Source organism: Peromyscus eremicus, chromosome 3 (assembly GCF_949786415.1).
Source record: "Peromyscus eremicus chromosome 3, PerEre_H2_v1, whole genome shotgun sequence".
NCBI classification, from domain to species: Eukaryota; Metazoa; Chordata; class Mammalia; order Rodentia; family Cricetidae; genus Peromyscus; species Peromyscus eremicus.
This window is the reverse complement of record NC_081418.1, coordinates 6,975,556-6,996,880: the sequence shown is the minus strand read 5'-3', so window position 1 is coordinate 6,996,880 and position 21,325 is coordinate 6,975,556. Positions and strand designations below refer to the sequence as shown.

At 34.9% G+C, this 21,325-nt stretch overlaps 1 protein-coding gene across 3 annotated transcripts in view; it reads left to right on the top strand.

Annotated features, from left to right (window-relative positions):
* Hgf (hepatocyte growth factor) overlaps nt 1–21,325 on the top strand; it is a 63,117-nt gene that overhangs the window by 33,956 nt on the left and 7,836 nt on the right. For all 3 annotated transcript variants that reach the window (XM_059257262.1, XM_059257261.1, XM_059257260.1), the window contains exons 8-13: nt 2,254–2,428; nt 6,288–6,415; nt 10,622–10,724; nt 12,984–13,117; nt 19,497–19,535; nt 20,627–20,723. In XM_059257262.1, the coding sequence (XP_059113245.1) occupies nt 2,254–2,428; nt 6,288–6,415; nt 10,622–10,724; nt 12,984–13,117; nt 19,497–19,535; nt 20,627–20,723 (676 nt within the window). The remainder of the gene's footprint in view (nt 1–2,253; nt 2,429–6,287; nt 6,416–10,621; nt 10,725–12,983; nt 13,118–19,496; nt 19,536–20,626; nt 20,724–21,325) is intronic.

The following is a 21,325-nucleotide window of genomic DNA, read 5'->3' as shown; positions in this document are numbered from 1 at the left end:
TTTCTCTGTGTAGTCTTGCCTGTTCTGGAACTCCTTCTGTAGACCAGGTTGGCCTCGAACTCACAAAGATCTGCCTGCCTCTGCCTCCTGAGTGCTGGGATTAAAGGCGTGCACCACCACTGCCTGGCTCGACTTGATCACTCTTAAAGTCCCCAGCTCCTAACACCAACACAATCAATAGCAACCAGATTTTATCAACAATCCAGAGGAAATGGCCATAATCAAACCATAGCAAAGGAGGAACATATGGACTCCTCAAGACATGTTTTTGTCCTTTGTCATATCATAGTATTATAGTAAGGTGTGAAATGTATCAGTACAGGGCTGCTTATCTTAGAGTTGTTATCATTCAAAGACATCCCACATAAATATATTCTCCTCCAATCACTTGATCCTAAACTATCTGACTTAAACGCGTTAACTTTGATAAAATATAGTTATCAAGGACTATAAAATCCATCTTATTTCAAATAATATTAAAAGACTTAATTAATTTTAAAATTAGGTTTTTGGTCTTCAGTATAAACTTCTATCTAAGTCATTTAATAGAACAATAATTTTTATTACTTATGAAACTATTATCTATCATTTATCTATTCATCTATATATCATCTACCTACATATCTGTCATTAATATCACTGTTATTTTATATATTGCTCTCAAATAGCAATATAGAGTTCAACCGCCAAACATTTTAATCTTCATTTAAATTTTTTGTAAATTAAAATATTTCCAAGCTACAGTTTTGTTTTCCAAAGAAGATTCATGAAATATTAAATATTTTAAATGAATTAGAGCAAAGTTATTATTTTAGTAAGTTTTCAGGGAAATTAGAGAAAAGCTGTTGTTTCAGTTTCTTTTCCTGTTACTGTGAGAGAATACCCTGGCAAAGCACCATAATGGAGAAAGGGTTTATTCTGACTCCCAGTTTGAGGGGCTGGTTCACGTCATATCTGCAGTTGGGAATCAGGAAGCATCAGTGAGCGCTGCTCCGCTCCCTTCTCTGCCATCCAGGATCCCAGCCACGGAACTGGGGTACTCATACAGTGTGGGCCTTCCCACCTCGATTAAAGTAATCAAGGCCACAGGTGTGCTCTGAAGCCCACCTCCACCAATCTAGATTTGGTCAAGTAGAAGTGGTCTTTTGTGTAACTTCATTTTCATTGTTTTGTTTGTATTTAAAAAGCTTTGTAGAACAGCGCAAAATTTACATAAACATAGCTCAAGGAACTTAATGAAACATCAATCTACGTACAAAAGTTAGAAAAAATAAACTTAGAAAAAAGCTGCTTTTAATAATCTTATACTGCTTCATATAGAAAGCATGTATGGACCATTCTGTATTTGTAAAGGTGACCCATCTGGTTCTAGAATGTAATGCCATGGAGAAATTTACTTAACTCTGAAACAATCTGAGGTTGTTCAAAACTTGGCCTTTATCCAGAGATTGTTGCATGATAATTTGTCATAATGATAGCTGGGGAGTTTGTTTCTGACTTAATCAAACGAAGTGAAGCTTTATGCATTTTACTTTGGAGTTTGTTCTGAGGGAGGCTGTTAGCATGGTCCAGGCTGGTGTCAAATCTCAGTCTTCCCCCTCAGCCATTTGAGTACCCAGATTCTTGTGTACGTCCTCAGACTCATCTCCTAAAATGTCCTCAGTTATACTTGGTTGAGAGTACATTCAACATGAAAAGACTGACTCTGGTTTATGACAAAATTAATTTCATGATTATTTTTACATATTAAAGGAACATTATGTATATTTGATGGTGTGTGATAGTTGGAAAAGGAAAATAGGAACAACTGTATTTTTTAAATTCCCAAAATTCAGTTGAAAAGACAATAATGTATTAACGTACAAAACATTTGCCATATAAAAGAAATTTGGTGATGATGAAATTTTTGAGTTTGTATATACTGAAGATCTTGACTTTAGGAATGACTGTGCAGTCATTTCAGAAAGAACTGATTTCAACATGTACATTATAGGGATACATGGAAGTAAATATCTTTACAAAACTCTTCATGAAAAATTTAATTTAGGGTTGAAATGAAAGGAAAATTGGAATGGAGATAGTGATATGTGAAAATGAATTTCTGACTCTTTTTAATTTTCATTTAAACTTTATAAATGATAAGAAAAAAATCCCTGGTACCACAAGTGCAATGGGCATTGAACGGGTGCTGTCGAAAGATGATGATGATGATGAAAGGTTTCCTTTAAGCTCCTCTTTTTTGTCCACCAATAGCTCCCAGTGCTGTGAATGACACTGATTTCCCTGTGGAAACAACTGAATGCATTCAAGGCCAAGGAGAAGGTTACAGGGGAACCAGCAGCACCATTTGGAATGGAATCCCCTGCCAGCGCTGGGATTCTCAGTACCCTCACCAGCATGATGTAACCCCTGAGAACTTCAAGTGCAAGTGAGTCCATTTTGGAAATGTTGCAAACTTCAGTGGATCCCAGGGAAATGGGGCAGACTGGTCTTTGCTCACTTCTGTATTAGTAACCCTCAAATTTTAGTGGCCTAGGTATACTTAAGAGAAAAATGGGGGATACTCTTCTTTTCAGGCCTCATAGAAGCAATTGTAAAAAGCTTTCTAGGTAGTACTGATCTAGAGGACCAACAAGCTGTTTTATAAAACACATCTCCAGTTTCTTCCTCATTGCAGTTTTGCTTGTAAGTATTTCTTTAAGAAATCTTCTTTAATAAATTAACTTTTCATGATGGCTGTCTTGCTTTAGACCATACCCTTTTCAAATTTTCTTATTTGTCCAAAGGCAAGAATTACATTTTCTTTCTTTTACAGTGAGACACACTTTGATTTCCATCAATGCTTCAAAGTGCTATGTTTTCAGCCTTAAAAGTCTGAGATCAAAATTATTTTCAGTAGTGTAAACATTTTCAATTATTTCTGGATCTGTGAAAATAGTGGGAATCAAAAATATGTAAATCAGCCCAAAGAAACTGGCCTCAAGTATTAATTGCATCATGGATATGAATGCACACACATGGATATGAATCCATAGCTCCGTGTCCACCATTTGTCTTGTTGGATAGCTGCAGCCACACTGCCATGTATTTTTAAATTCTCCACCTTGTTAGAAGGAACATGAAATAGTTGCCTTTGAAATTTGTAACACACAAGCCATGCATGGTGGCTTTGCTAGAATAGCACCTATAAATAACATATAATGGCTTTATGTAATTGGCTTTTAATAAGACAATCTGACAGAGCAGGGTGGAAAACTCTAATGGCCCAACTGGAAAGGAAGTTGTGTCTGTGTGTGTGTGCACATGCATTTGCGTGGTAGTTAACGCACTAGTCTGTGTTCTGATTTTGTCTTTATTATTTTATAAGGACATAATTTATGCTTGTCATTCTGGTTTACATTCTCATGTCCTTCCTAGAACTCTATCCTCTGTTCCTCAACCAGTTTCTCACACCTCAGTGTGAGACACACGAAACAACCAGGAAAGATAGTGAAGGGGACAAAGGAGGCCAGGCTGGTGTCAGTCCACTGTGCTCCCTCTTAGTTACTGCCAACATTCAAATAAGAAATTGTGTTAATCAACAGACATGCTACCACAGGAGGGGAAAGTCTCACGTGGCCCCTTCATAGACAGAGAAACTATAGTCAATGACCACTGAGAGGGATGTTAGCCTTACTCATGGATGGGCCCCTGACCCCTGACTGCTTACCCAGTACAGAATGGTCAGCTCAGAAACCATGTGCACACAAACCACAGAAATGGGCCAAGCAGCTTACATTTATCTTTGCCCCTATATAAAACAGTAATAATCAAAGAGAGGATGCAAGAGTGGATGGAGGGAGGGAAGGGAAGAAAAGAAGTGATATAATTATATTTTAATTTAAAATGTCAGAATAAGTACACACATAATATAAATTGAAAATAATGCTAGCTATTAAGCACATAAAAATACCAGGGTAACATTTAACTAAGAAGAGGATTGTTATAGAAAATTGGTTTATAAACTGCTTACTTGAAACTGAATCATCAGGAGTTAAATTCTGTATCTTATTGAAATTGAAATTTTCCTTTCTTAGTTAACTTATTGACTAAAGTAACTTAGCATAAATTCCTCTCCAAAGTCTGGGATGTTATAATGCTACTAGAATGTGACACAATATTTTGCCCATGATAATGGTTTTCTGTTTCCCGTTTCAAACTATCGGAAATGGGAATATTGGTTATGTCACTGCTTCTATTAAACAGAAGTTTGCCCCATACATACAATAATGTAACTGAGTGATGCTGTTTATGATGAGTACACATGAATTATCTAGTAACTAATTCACTTCAGGAATTGTAAATAACTCTTTGACTAAATATATCAAAACATAGAGACAATTTGAGAAAATCTCCATATTTGTTTGGGTCTATTCCAGGCTAAGCTGGCAGTTTTATGGGTTGATTCTAAAACTAGGCTCATGAAGATCTTCACAGTTTTAGATTCACTGAATTATCTTGCTTTGAATTGAAAGTTCATAATAATTTAACTGAGCAGTTACGTATTTAGTATTGTAAGTTTATGTGAATTCAATGCAAAATATTATATATATATGTATATATATATATATATATATACTTTATATAGACAGAAAGTTTAAAATGTAATTTTATAATATTGTAAAGGAAATGAAAATTTTATTCATGTTTTCCAGTGACAAATTTGATCATTGTACGGTTAGAATATTGGCTGAACCCTTCCTATGTTATGACTATCCACTGGTCATGTTGTCTCTGACACTTTATTGGATTTGTGTCAACAAGGAAACAGCCCACAGAATCAACTAACCAGGGCTCATAGGGGCTCACAGAGACTGAACCAACAATCCGCGAACCTACATGGGTCTGACCTAGGGCTTCTGCATATATGTTATGGCTGTGTAGCTAACAGTGGGAGTAGGGGCTGTCTCTTGTCTGCTTTTGAGACCTTTTTTCCAACCTACTGGGTTGCCTCATCCAGCCCTAAATCAGGGGATGTGCCTACTCTTATTGCAACTTGTTATATCGTGTAAGGTTGATATTCCAGGGAGGGCTGCCCTTTTCTGAAGGGAAAGGAGGAGGAATGGTTTTGGGGGAGAGGGGAGATAGGAGGAGAGGAGTGGGGGTAAACTGTGGTCTGGATGTAATATATGAGAGAAAAATAAATAAAAAGGAAAAAATAGGGTGGGGGAAGGGAGAAATGATGTAATTATACTTTTATTAAATTTAAAATATATAATAAGAAGGGAGTTTCTGTCAAGATCTAGTTTGACAAGCTAGATTTACTTGTTAATTTTCTGGCTAAGTGCAAGCTTATGCCTCGAAACTTTGTTTCTTGTGTTCCATTTGGATATTAATGAAATTGAAAAGCTCTTAATTATGCTGATATAATCACTATTCCTTCCAGAAGAATATGCACACATTTTTTCACCTTTTGTTTAATATGAACCTTATCGTAAGAAGTAAAGACAGGGCTGATGACAGAGCTTAGTGGTAGAATGCTTGTAGAGTAATGCAAACCCCACCACCACTACAGTCAACAGATAAGTACGGATAAAAACAGTAAAACGGTCTTAAATATGAAGAACTTTAATAGACATCTTAGACTAGGGAACTCTACATTTCTAATTAAAACACTGATGAATGATATACATGACCTGCATTGACAACTTTCTCCACTCTTAGGCATGTGTATTGTAATTGAGTCTTAATTGTTTAGCAATGTTTATAAATAACCTCTCTAAACTGAGAAAAACTTTTTGATTAGAGGAAATCTGTGCACCAAAGACATGTATCAAATAAATATATAAATCAAGGAAGAAAGAGACCTTTTGTTTTTATTGTATGTTTGGATTGTTTCAAATTCCATTTTAAATAAAAGAAGTAGCTATTAGTAAGTTTTCTTCTACAAAGAGAATTATGAGTTTCCCCATTGTTTATATATATATATATATATATATATATATATAATCTATCTATCTATCTATCTATCTATCTATCTATCTATCTATCTATCTATATTAAATCTATATAGTGGGAGTCAAATGTTGCTACTCAGTGAGGAGAACTGAGTCCCTCAGGCAGCAGCATGCCTGGAGAACTCTGAGGACAGTGTTTATTTTACAACCCTGGTGAGTATGTGTGCTGTGTACAGAGTTCTCAGTTATTATCACTGCTCTAATCCAAACCATGCAGACATCTGGGACACTAAGAATGTAGTGGTGATAACTTCGCTAGGCGGTTTACCTTAACATGCTTCCTCTCAATAGGGACCTTAGAGAAAATTATTGCCGCAATCCAGATGGGGCTGAATCACCATGGTGTTTTACCACTGATCCAAACATCCGAGTTGGCTACTGCTCGCAAATTCCCAAGTGTGACGTGTCAAGTGGACAAGGTAATAGCTGACATTTTGTAGTAGGGGTGTGATTAAATCCAGGGGAAATGCCTAGAACAGGGACACATTCTGTTTCTTGTTGAACTGTTCTTGAGGCTCACAAGGAAGATCACTGAGCCAGCATGGTATATTTTATATATCCATTTCCTTATTAATTCCTTCAATGTTGTTTACTCATTTATTTAGTTAGCCATTATTTAAGGGAGGGTGTGGTTCTAGTTACTGGCTATATAAAACCAGTACCAGTACATAAAACTAAATATCTGGCTCCAGAGAACTATTTTCTAGTAGGTAGGAAACATGTAAAGTGAAAGTACTAGTGGGTTATTATGTAAATGAGGCTAGACACCAGAGAGAAAAGAGCTGCAAGTGAGCAGTGAGACCTGTTGATCTTTTATGTTTCCAAGGTTAGGGTGGATCTTCTGTGTTAAGTATAGGGGGGTTTAAGGAGAGTCTGGAGGACAGAGAGATACACCCTCCACTCACACATGAAAAGAACATCCTAGGAAACTGAAAACGCAAGTAGTTCAAGAGGAGAGGAAAGAGTACTTTAAAAGTTTAATAGGAAATTAATCCTGTCACTCCGGCTGTCGCCCATGAGCAAGATGACCAGTCAATGAAGTTACAAGGACACTGGAGTTAGAGTGCAATGGCCTTGCAGGAGCTCTCAGCACTGAGAAAGGAGCTGAGAAGTTTGTGATCTGATTGGATCAGCTGGACCACACTGGATGCCTCATGGAAATAGAATTCTCAGGGTGGGTTCCAGACAGGACGGCCAATGAAGCAGTGCTTCAACAGATCCTACAGAGGAAAGTGAATGGGACCTGGGTCTTAGTGAAGATGACTTTTACTGCAGGGGTTAAGGAAGACATCATTGACTTGGAAATGTAGGTACTTTAAGACAGCTGATTCAGGAAGCAGTAGTAGATAGACTGAAGTTCATTCTGTGAAATAGTTGGTCGGTGGTGAACAATGATGTACTCTAGACATGTGTTGGTATACAATAAATTGAGAATTATCCTCTTAATGATTATGTTCCAGTTCACATAAACTTAAAACTCATGGCCATTGTGATGAAAGGTACAAGCCCACCTGAAACTCCATTTCTAGGCTCATTGCCCCTGTATGCTTCTGTCCTTTAACATTTCCTCCTGTGTCACTGTTCAGCAGCAGCTCTGAAAACAGAGTTGGTAGGCAGAGGGACGGAAGGGCTTCTTTCAGCCCATTTCACTATTTGCTGGACTTAAAGGTCAACTGGAAATAAAGTCAAAACTAATAATTAAGGACCATTTGTTAGCAGCTGAGTCTTCTGCATCCCTGTCTCCTTCATTAAGACAGTTGCTGAAATTGTGGTCGGAGAAGATGGACACAGCTCCTTTGAGGGCTTCTGGCACGTATTGAGATGTTTTCACATACAGACAGGGCCACCTACAATAAAATCAGGGAACAGTATATGGGAATACTTTATTTAGTGATTAAATAGATAATACCACTTATCTAATGAATATATTTAATCAAAGACCAAAAGTTTGCTTTAATGAATAAAGTAATTTGCTCAAATAATCCAACTAGTATAAGTGAGATTGAATTAGACTCTCCTAACAACTTTTACATTTCCCATCTTTTGTCTCTTTAATTCTTAAAAAACATTATTTAACAATATAGTCTACCTGATACACGTAATAGTCTGCTAGACAGTCAGAAATATGCTATGAAGAAAGCACAGAGTACTACTCAGGAAATACTGCCAGCCAATTCAGCATTCAGCTGTGATGTTTAATGATCATTATATGATTATATGCTACTGCCCATCTGAGGCTATGCCTATTATCTATCTGTCTGTCTGTCTGTCTGTCTATCTCTCTGTCTATCATTTATCATCTTTCTTTATACCTGTTTATCTATTGACCTATCTATCTATCTATCTGTTTATCTATCTATCTATCTATCTATCTATCTATCTATCTATCTATCTGTCTATCTACCTATCACCTGGCTAATTATCTGTCTCTATCATCCATCTATCTTTTATAACTACCTATTATCTATCATCTATCATCTATTACAAGTCTAAATACTATAAACTTAACATAAATCTATATTATTTACCAATTATATATTATAAATTCCTTTCTCTTTCTCTACATATACACATATGCACACACATGTAAAGCAACCTATATATACATATACTTATGTAGACTGATATTATGTAGATTGTTATTTTGGGTAATAACAAGTACAAATTTTATCTGTAGACCAGTAAATTGGAAACATTTTCCAATTTAATTATAGTGAAAGTGAAAAATAAAATTATATAATTTCTTTAAAATCTTGTTACAACAGTATTTGCTAGATTATGAAGATATACAGTTTTATATATTTAATCAACATCAGAAAATATAATATTCTATACTAAAAGTTGAGATGAGAGAAATCAAAAGAAAGAAAATCATCATAGAAAAAGCATGCAAAACTACATCTCAGAAAATATAGAATCAATGAATAAATTGAAAGATTTAAAAATTAATAAAATAGGCAACAATCAGCTATCCCACTTAGAAAGGAGAAAAAAGTGATAATAAAATAGCATTTGCCTAAGGAGAGAAGTGGCAACCAGAGCAGGTGATTAGGAAGCACATTTTACCTATCTTATTTTATGAACATTCTCTTCTGTCATTCCAATGGAGAAAGAAATCTTATGTCAAGGACTTCTCATCTGAGACAGTTTCACAGATCCTGGGTATATAGAAATATAGAATTGGTATAGAAACCAAGCATTTATAGTCAATAAATAATAAAGAAATTCATTTAAATATATTTCTTTGGTATATATGTGTTTTGCTACTTACTAATGATTATATGAAATTTACATACTAATGAGATAGATATGATTCTTTTACAAAAATCCAGTCTTAACTAAATATTTGATTCTGCAAAACACAGAATGATGTCAGAGTTTCTCAGAGTTGGTGGATATTTTCATTGTACAATTTCCAATGTTGAGAATACCTTCACATAAATAATTAGCACAAAAAGGCAGAAGTATGTTTAAGGCTGTTTCAGAAAATTTTACTAATGCTATTCTAATATCAAGACAAAATTTATTTAACTACTTTATGAAATTCAAGTTAGTAACTCAAAGCCCAATTTAAAAAAAATATTGTCAAAAACAATAGTGCATTGAAGTGTTAAACAGCACAGGTGAGCCTGATGAAAATTGATAAAGAAGTCATTTAAAAGTAGCTATAGGAGCATCAAAAGGAATAGAATATATATATATATATATATATATATATATATATATATATATATTCCTTTGAAGAGAAATGGAATCTACAAGCCTCTATGTATACCACTAATTCTATAAATAATACCAAAGTAGAAGAGGCAGATGAGGAGAAAAATTACTAGAAATAGAAAAATAACCATTCTACTTGCAACACTAACTGACTCATGAAAAACCATCGATGTATGCCTCAGCATTTTGTGAAAATTTGTTGGGAAATAGGATGGTTACTCAGTTTCAGAGTCTGACAGATTTAGCATCTGCTGTTATTGTTACATGCGAAGATGATGTTGATGCATGTGGTTAAGTGACCAGATGCATCAACAGTGATGCACCAAACTGATGTCATGTGCCCAGGTTGTCACACTCAGAAGAGGACAAAGTATCTCCTATGCAGTAGTCCTGTCAAGCATCTTTAACGTGATCTCATAGATGAGAAAATAATCAGACTGATTGAAACTGAAGAACATTTGTACAACAGCTGTTTTGGGTGACTCAGGATGTCAACATCATGAGAAACCCAAATCTAAACACAAGTAACTGACTAGAATAGAATTTTATTACGTTATTTTTGTACACTTTCTGTTCAGTGAAACATTTCAAAAGAAAATTCTGGGAACTACAAAGATTACTTTAAAACATTTCATTTCCTTGGTGTTCCAAAGAGCCTCCTATCTGATTTTTTTATGTGAGAGGTGTTAATATTTGGGGTGTTCAAAATAATATAAGCATTTACAATTGTAATAAAAACTGGGTTGAGAATAGAGATATTTTAATCTAATATATTCCTCATTAATTTACACAGATGTTAGCTTGTATTTTCATTATTATGTTGATTTTGATGGCTTAACATATTTGCAAAGTGTTTATGCTTTACCCTTTACAATAGTGCTGAGTCTTTTGTGTTTTATGCCTAGATTGTTATCGTGGCAATGGGAAAAATTACATGGGCAACTTATCCAAAACAAGGTCTGGACTTACATGCTCAATGTGGGACAAGAATATGGAGGATTTACACCGGTATATAGACTTCTTTCTTCCTACTTACAAAATGTGATGATAGTAGTAATTATGTATATTCAAATAAACACAGTTATTTCCTTCTATTCTTTAAAAGAGGGAGCCAATAGAAACAATAGATTGATTCTGTCTTTATAACTTATTCCACTGTTCTCTGTCTATAGGAAACTTTTAAATATGTAATTTAATCATTACTTATTTGTTGAACACTTAATATTAGATTTGAAATGTAATAGGTACCATAGGGAAGAAGAAAATGTAAATATGTAGTTCAATCCCAAATTTCATGGAGGATCTAGTCACATTGACTAAAGAATTACGTAATTCAACAAGAGATTATAGTTGCCAGGTCAAGGGTGATAGTGTTAGTAAAATTAAGATTAATAGTGGTTTGTGAAATAAATAAATAAATGATCTTTTAATATGCATATTTATATTAAATATCCACTTGACTACTTAAATTTATGGCAACAGGTTTTCTCTAGTAACTGTAATGTATAAACTTAGAAATCATTACAGAAATACCCTGGTAAATTAAGAAAATCTTTATATTTTAAATAATTATGTATATTTATGTTGAATATTTTATTAAAGAAGGTAGCATCCACATGGCACTAGAAATAGTAATAACATTTGTAGAACCATAAATGAAAACTGACACATAGTTGTTGCTTAAAACAGATTGCTAGGAAATGCCCCAGAATATATACACTAGAATAAAAGAAAAAGTTAGGTTCTTTAATTAAATGCCTATGACACAGCTTCTTACATCATTTTTGTGGTATTCTAACAACATACTATTATATTGAAGCTATTTCTATGTGTGTATCAGAAATCAAAGACTCAGAGAAGTTGAATCACTTTATTTGGGTTGTATTTTAAATGTAAAGCTCTTCTCTTCTAAGTTGGGTGCAACCTTGGTTGATATTTTTTAAATGAATTGACTTCACAAGTAAATAGGAAAAATTTATGTATGTAATTGTAGACAGGGTACCATAATGTAATTCAAGCTGCCATTTAACTCATGATCATTTATGACTCAATTTTGAAACTTCTCAGAGTACAGGTGTGCACCAGTATATCTCTTGCTAACCATTCTTAATTCACTGACATTAGCTTTGTTTTTTGGGGACCAATTACAATTCACTTCAAGACTTTTTTGGAGGAAACTGGTGAATTTTTGAGTTGCATAGTAGCATTTCGGCTTAAGAATGAACTACTCAAGGATGAGGTAGACAGTGGTGAGAGACTTTGAAAACAGCCTTTGGTTCCAACACAGCTTCTGCTATTCACAAGTCACGTGACTTACAATAATCCATTTTCTCTTGATTTTTGTTGTCTCCAAGCATAATAAGTATAGCATTGTCATAAAGACTCCTTTGTAGGGTTCACTGAAGAGTGTATAAAGAACAGCAAAATCAAGTGTATAGGAAGTACATTGTTTTCTGTTTTGATTAGTCTAGAAAGTGAATCTGCATTTGGAAAGATGGTCCAAGTTTCCATGTGCAAGCTCTTTCCAGTTTTATTTTAAATCATGTTTAATTATATTCAAAAATAGTAGCAAATAATAACACAAAACATTTATTTATAGTTTTTAATGACTTGATCAGAAGTCACTGTGTAGAACTTAATTAAATTTCTGAAGCAAATGCAAAGACAGATGTTACCAAAAATTGGCATAATCTTACAGAGTAACAATTTTTTTTTTAAATTTTGAAGTAAAAGTTCATGTATAAGTTGGGAAAATTTTTACTTAGCTCTCTGCCAGAAAACTTTAATTTACTAGCATTAAACCATAGAAAATTTAGAATAGAATTGACAATTATTAATAACTTTCTCATTCATTGAGACAGTTATGTTCCTAGTGATGATTCTTATGCATGTGAAAGATGAAAAAGTATTTTACAGTAGCTTGTATTTTCTATATACTTTATAATTTAATCTTCAGTATCTAACTGCTTTGCTTTTAGATAGTGCTTCTCTATTTTTAAGCATAAAATTGTTATTTCACATTATAAACATTAAGTATCACAATCATAATCAAGGTCACAAAATGTCTCATAATTTTATATATACTAATTATGGAGTCTTATTCCCTAACCCTTTAAATTGAAAGTGTGCTTCCAAGCTGTGAGAGCAGCAGCCAAAGCTTGTGTTGAATATGTAATAAAAGAGGTGTGTTAAGGTCATATCTTCTTGTAAAGTTTTGCTTCTCTTGGCTGGAAGAGGCACTTCCTAATATCTAGCTTGTTTTTATAGTCATATTTTCTGGGAGCCAGATGCAAGCAAGTTGAATAAGAATTATTGCCGGAATCCTGATGATGATGCCCATGGACCTTGGTGCTACACGGGGAATCCTCTTATTCCTTGGGATTATTGCCCTATTTCCCGTTGTAAGTACATGTCATGTTCCTTTTCACTTGGAATATTTCAAATGTACTGCATCTCCACTAAAACAACTTCTTATTCAGAGGTTACAATAATGTAGGACTCCGCAATTGATTCCAAAAATGAAGTTCTCCAGAGAGCAATGCACACAGTTCACAGTCTGTCTCTGTCTAGTCACTTCCCCTCCCCTCCCCTCCTCTCCCTTCTCCTTTCCTAATTACCCTTCTCTTCTCTGACCCCTCTTCTAGAATAGAAGTGATTGTGCTTATTTTACAGTGTTTCCTACCCGGAGAAATTTCCTACTTGGAAGAAAAAAAGCAGTAAATTGTCATGGTGTTAGTATGTTTGGGCTTAAAGATTCATCTCAGCACTGACATTACCTAGTCATCCTCTGGCTGCAGCAGAGCTCTTAATGAACTTTCTAATTCTGCAAAGTCTAGGAGAATACCTGAAATCTTTAGCAAAATACTAAAACACATGGAGATTCAACTTTACATCTGTAATTGGAAGATAACATTTAAAAAACTTTAATGTGTGTAGCAGAAATCTTAATAGGTCTTATTAATAAAATCAAACCTGAGGCCAGTTATTAGAGTGAACTCTGGAAGATCAAAGGAGCAGAACAAGCCACAGCTACCTCACCTCACCAAGTCATCAGCTGATCCTGTTTCCTCAGACTGGAAGTCTCTGAGTCCTTATCCAAATGAATCTCAGCTGAACTGCTTCTTGCAAGCCTGAAAGCTTAACCAGCTAAAAGCTTCTAGTTTCTGGTCTTCACGCCTTATATACCTTTCTGCTTTCTGCCCTCACTTCCTGGGATTAAAGGCTCACTTTCTGGGATTAAAGGCATGTGTCACCATGCCTAGCTGTTTCCAATGTAGCCTTGAACTCACAGAGATCCAGACGGATTTCTGCCTCTGGAATGCTAGGATTAAAGGTGTGAGTGCCACCAATTTCTAGCCTCTGTATCTAGTGGCTGTTCTGTCTCTGACCCCAGATAAGTTTATTAGGGTGCACAATATTTTGGGGAACACAATACCACCACAAATGTGTAATGATAGGTGTAGAGTATCATTTGATATACTTCATAAAATTGTGTGCCATATATTTCATATTTAATGAAATATACCAATAAATAAAATTGCCAGAATTCAGAATAAAATGACAAAATCAGCCTTTTAGAATAAATATAATTAATAAACAAATTAAAAGGAATTAAAACCATCAAGACAAAAGGCTGAAATTTCATTTAGAAACCATCTCTAAATATCAGATGGCACGTGATAAAAATGATTTCTAGTACTCAGTGTAAGTGAGCATATGGACGACACCACTGTCCCTGTGCTGCGCTGCTTGTGTGGTGGGAAATCCTGGCTGGAAGTCAAATTTAGACAAATGTAGCAAAGGCAATAACAGTACACATGTGATTGCACTACAAACACTTCCAGGGAGGCTGTTTTCTGCAGTTGTGGGACACTTAGTTCCCTCACTGCTATTTCCTAGGTGGCCAGAAACAACATTTTCCCCACCAGTCCTGAAAATCAGAAACACTTTCAGACATGTACAGTGTCTCACAACCAAGAAGGAGATCCTCACAAACGAAATACATACATACATACATACATATGCATTGAAACAGAAATATGTTGTATACATTTATTGAGTGAAAACCTAAGTCAGAAAGCAGGTGCTAAGAGAGTGTTTTCCTGATCTTTGAACGGCACTGTGTTTATAGCAAGCAGGTCTGCTACATCACCTCAAATGTTGCACTTTGAGGGCTGGGAGGTGGTTTTGTGGTTACAAGCACATACTGCTCTTGGATAGACCAGCATCACATCGGATGGTTCAATACTACCCATAACTCCAACTCCAAGGAGATCTGCCGCCTCTCACTGTCTCAGGCACCAGCATGACCTCCCACCCCCAGACATATTCTAAATAATGAAAAAATCCTTTGTAAAGGTTGTAGTTTTGTAATTTCAGTAAGAACTTTATTTTAAAAATATTTTTCTTGTTGGACAAATCAGAAGTAAGTGTTTTAAAAATAGCTGCAAAAAATATTCACTTTAAGAATATTCCGGCTGGGTGGTGGTGGCACATGCCTTTAATCCCAGCACTTGGGAGACAGAGGCAGGTGGATCTCTGTGAGTTTGAGGCCAGCCTGGAAAGGTGCAAAGCTACACAGAGAAACCCTGTCTCTAAAAACAAAAAAACAAAACAAAACAAAACAAATGCAGGGCAATGGTATGGATAAGCCTATAGACGCTCTTTTTGAGCAAGCTTGTGGACCTGCGTTCAATCCCCAGCTCCCATGGTGGAGGGAGAGAACCAACCCCTGAGCACTGTCCTCTGTTCACCCTGTGTGCACTATGGTGTGTGTGCCCACACTCACACACACATAATTAGTATACACGCATGCACACAAATAATAAAATTAAAAAAACAAACCACTGCATTGAAGAAATAATGTCATTCTGAAAAATGTTAAGCAAATACATGTGTAATTTTTGCAAAAATTAATGTTGAGTTAAAGAAAATTTTTCATCAGCTACCTGGAAATGCAATCCTGTTTCATGAAATAGGAAAATTAGTTATATTAATAAGTTGATTCCTCAGATATTTGTGAAGAAGTTACATTTTTATTTCCTCTGATTATAGTCTTTCAAGTTAATTGATCTTTTTAAATTATCTTAATTTTTCCTGATTATTGATTTCATATATTGTTTATTGATTTCATATATCCTAAAAAGTTCTTCTGGATAAGATAGCGTCCATGTTTCAACACTAAAATAAACAAATCTACTTGACCAGAGACTAGAATACAAAAAAAAGTATTCTTAAATCAACAAAATTGAAATTGTTAAGTTTTTTGTAGTTCTGGGGATCAAACCCCAGGCTTACATGCTCCACTATCACATTTCTACTATCATCCACCCGTCTCTACTTTTTCTGAGCATTTGTATCATTTCACTGTATCTTTACGTGACATTCTATGATTAAGAATAATAAGGACTCATATAGTATACAGTCATGGAAGGATAAAGAAAAATTATTTGGTTTTCAAAATAGATCATAGAGATTTCCCTGTTAAGTCTAGCTCAACCTTGAACAAATGTATAGATCAGAGGAACTGAGGGTTTGTGGACTGATTTATAAGCTTAAGGTAGAGAGCACACAGGACTTTCAAGTTTTCAAAAACAGATATTTAACTGACTTCTGCAAACCCAAAATCAGCAAAATGCTGTTGAAAGATGTCAGTGTGTTGCTGGTGTTGTTTTAAATAGTCATGCCAATAACTCACTTTTATTTCAGTGTATACTGAACATTAATTTCAATAAATATTTTTATACTGTCATTTTTCCAACTTATATTTATAGCCAGGATTTATTTACATTTTCTCCCTGTTGAAAGGCTAATACAATTTATCTTTAGAAGATTTCAGTTCTTATTATTTATTTAACCTCAGAAAAAAATGTTCATCATTTTTGCACTCTCACAAAACATGTAAAGATTTGTGTTCTTTAAAATTACTGAGTATTATCTACCATATATTGTGGTGTGGAGTTTATCAAATGGACCATGACAAAGAAATGGCTATATGTTTTGTGTATGCATACACACACACACACACACACACACACACACACACACACACACACACACTTAATGCTGCTTAAGTAAATTTTAAGTATTGAGAGTGTAGTAGTTGATTTCAACTCAGATTTTGTAAGTAGAAAAAACAGTTCTTTTTTTTTTTTTTTTTTTTTTTTTTTTGTTTTTCGGGACAGGGTTTCTCTGTTTAGCTTTTCGCCTTTCCTGGAACTCACTTGGTAGCCCAGGCTGGCCTTGAACTCACAGAGATCCGCCTGGCTCTGCCTCCCGAGTGCTGGGATTAAAGGCGTGCACCACCACCGTCCGGCAGAAAAACCAGTTCTATGGCTCTACAATTGTCTATGTCAAGCTACTTATCCTACTTACAATACACATTCTATATTTGCCAACATTCTATTATGAAAGTAACAATTTTACTGGGCTGTTGTGAATAGAACCTGTAAGTACAAAAACTGTTTTTATTTATTCATTCTTTTGTAAAGTTTATTGAGCTACTATTATATATAAATGCTTATACAACAAGCTAGTTATATAAAAGTATCAATGCATTATTTCTTTTTTTTTTTTAAGAAATTTTCTATTCACTTTACATACCAACCACAGATCCCCCCTCTTCTCTCTTCTCACTCCTCATCCTTCCCCCCAACCCACTCCTCATCCCCACATTTTCCAAATCAAGGTCTCCCATGGGGAGTCAAACCTCAAGTACTTTACAGTATGGAGGAAACAAAAATTAAGAAACAGTATAATCATGTTGTAAATACATATTCACATTTATTTATTTTTTGGATGGAGACCCAAGATATATTCATAATATTTTTAATTTTAGCTGCAAAATTTAACTGTAGGAAATGAGGTTTCTTCGTGTTTTCAGTAAGAGCCCATACACTATAGTTCTGAGGCTGTTGAGAGGTGTACATGCACACACACACACACACACACACACACACACACACACACACACACGCTCGCACACAGGCTCACACACACACTTCCAAACCTTTATACTTGATAAAATTGTAAAATGCTTCCCTTCGTATTTAAGTTAAATGTGGAAACAAATTTAGAGTCTCCATTGGTTCAGATCTGAGTTGGGGGCCAGATAGAGAAAGGAGATCAAAGGAAGAGACGAGCAGCTAGTGTTCGAGAGTGAGCCAGAAAGACCCAGAGGACAGTTTCTCAGTGTCTTCCTTACAGGATGCCCCAAAAGAACTTACTGTGTTCAAATAAACCCAGAAAACTACAGTCCCCAGAATCTGGTTGTACAATGACATTTCTACCTATTTTTAAGTTTGAGACTACTGAAGTAGAGGAATCAGAATAAGTCTTAATTGTTGTTAAGCCATTAATTACTAAAACTTTTGATATAAGATTCCATTCGATGTTTCAAACTAAATAAAGATACAACCATGAAGTAACCACTTGTGGAACTAATCATATTTAGTGTGGAATTTACGATAAAATGCATATCTTAATCTTTGTTGTGACAATATAAAGGATGAATATCAAATTACTCAAACATTTCAAGTAATTAACCTGAATAGAACAGCCAATATCTTTTCTGTGTTAGCAGCTATATACCGTTTTAATGCTTGCTTTTATTATGAACTGAAAACCCCGGCCTCAGTGGACTCTAAAGGAACACCCTCCACATAAAGTAATAATGAAATTTATGTTTGCCTGTATCTTTATCTACCTATAATACCTTGACCTGGAACGTGAACATAAATAAAAACCCTTTAGCGTGCATTAATTCTCTCAAGTACTCTCATAAATAACAATCACATTTTCATTCCAAAGGTGTCTATGTGTCATTATTGTTTTGTTGCTGGATTATCTGGGCTCAGGGCATTTCCAGGGATTAACGGCCAGCTGGGTCTAAACCGTGCCTGGCTGAACTCTACGCCATCAATTCTGAAGAGTTAAGACATTAAGCCTCAGGAAATGTCTTGTGTCTCATTCATTACTGTTCAAGTGCTTCCAAAATCCCAGCATCCTCTAAGCTCTCTTTATGCAGCAATTAAACCCCAGTAGAGAGTTCATGGAAGGAGTAAGTCATGAGGGTTCAGGTAGAGTTATGTGTAGTATCCAGTGTTTTCTTTTTACCATAATTTTTTTTTTACAAACATCTGGAAAAGCTAACTTTTGGCATATTCTATCAACAAAAATAATTATTTACCCTGTTTCTGCAGAGATGACATTAATTTCTATTTTCTAAACTCTTGCATAGATTTGAGAAAGCATGTGCATTTTCAATTAACCTCAAGTCTAAATAAAAGGAGCTTTTAGAAAAAAAGCAAATAGTTCAAATTGCAGTGAAATAAGACAGTCAGTCTGGATGAAGTCCGCTCTCAAACAATAATGAACACGATTGTTAGTATATGGAATAGCCTTGGTGTACGGTGCTGAATATCTTGCAGAATGAGGTAATCTCCAGCTACTGTTTGGAATCCAGTCTGTCAAAGACCATGAAGCCACACACAACTGCTGCCTTCAGAGTCACAAACAAGACCTTTCCACATTATGTAGCACCTACAGAAAGACACAATGTTAAGTAGGGAAAGGGAAAAAATTATTCAGAAAATTCACATTACATTTATAATTTATTTTGCTGTCAATAATGTTAGCAAATTATTCATTTTAAGTGAATTAAATGTCAACGATTTTAGTAAATTATCACAAATAGTTAGATTTCAATGCCATTGTTTGATTTTATATAGATGAATATGTATACATGAATTATGATATGTGTCATAATATGTATTTCTACAGGTGAAGGTGATACCACACCTACTATTGTTAATTTGGACCGTAAGTAGTATTCAAAATATAATTGCATCTCCGTATGTCCCAAATGCTTTCATTATTATCTTCATATAATAAAGATAGAAAAAAGTTACAAATAAATTTTTGGTTTATATGAAAAGTATTTAGCACTATAATAATATCTCTTCTAAAGTCAATGTATTTTTTCTATTTTATTTTTAAATTATGTATATGTATGTGTGTCTGTGAGGGGGTAATTGCACATTGGTGCAGTAGCCCAAGGAGATCAGAGGATGGTGTCAGATGCCCTGAAGCTGGGAGTATGCCCCCTGATGTAGGTGTTGGGAACTGAATTCCTCTATAAGATCAGTCCATGCTGAAGCATTTCTCCAGCCTCTATTTGCCTTTATTTTAAAATTTATATTTCCCTAATTATAGACGTAAAATAGTCAAAAGAACTGCATATAACTTTTAAAAGTGTCTTTACACACCTTTAATTTGGGGAACACTATATGCAATGGATCACCTTTATATGATCACCCTCCAAGAGACATGAGACTACTAAAGGTAGAAGCAAGGGCCAGGCTTTTGGACAGTTCCATAGCTTCTATATTCTGTTCCGCCTTCAAGCTCTTTACTAGCCTTGTGGTCTGTTAGGTTGATGATAGCTTCTGAGATATTCACTTAATCCTGAGAATAAGAAGCTGGCGGAGGCACTTTTTTTTCTTCTTCGAGACAGGGTTTCTCTGTGTAGTTTTGGTGCCTGTCCTGGATCTCACTCTGTAGATCATCCTGGCCTTGAACTCACAGAGATCTGCCTAGCTCTGCCTCCTAAGTGCTGGGATTAAAGGCATACACCATCACTGCCCAGTGAGACACTAGTTTTTTTGTTTTTGTTTTTGTTTTTTCACATGCTTCTTAGGCTGAAAGAAATTATTCAAGTATTTTGTTGTTGTTTATAAAAAACTGGGGATGACAAGCACCATGGGCTTGACAAACAACTGTGGCCTTTCTCCAAAATGTTGTTTTAATCCAGTCACACTAGTTACACCTGTCTAGCTATCACAAAACTTAATAAAAGTAAAAGGCGCTGAGTAATGTCTTGAAGACTGTTTTATGTGGTCTTGTTGTTTTAGATCCTGTAATATCCTGTGCCAAAACAAAACAACTTCGGGTTGTGAATGGCATTCCAACACGAACAAATGTCGGATGGATGGTTAGTCTGAAATACAGGTAATTGTTCATGACCACAAATCACAATAGTCTGAATATTTGCAAAAGCATATTTTCAGCTTAAGATTGCAAGAAAACTGTGCCCTTTACAAGACACTACTCTGGGGATCAAAGACTGATTTGTGTCCTTACTAAACTGTGTACTGGATTATGTAATATATGCACATGATTATCTTTATAAGTTTTAACAAAGTTTCCATTAATACTGATTCTAAATGTGACACTGGTTCCCATGAGCTGAAAGAAAATGACACAAAAGACCTATTTGTACCTTAATGTCACCATGATAGCTATAGTACATATATTAATTTTCAAATCTGAGATATTTTAAATTTATATTCTAAGATGCTTATACACAATCACAGAAATGATGTTTTTAGTTTCCAACATCACTGAAATGAAAAACAGCAATTTTAAAGTATTTTATTATGGAAATCAATAACCTATTATAACAATTGGGAAGTTTTGATTTTTGTAATCAGTTTGGATACAGAACTTTTAATATGTCTATTTCTTAAAGGTCTTAACAATTGCTAATATGATCTATGTAAAATCAGTATGCAGTTATATAATAGAAAACTTTAGAACTGTGTCATAAAAAT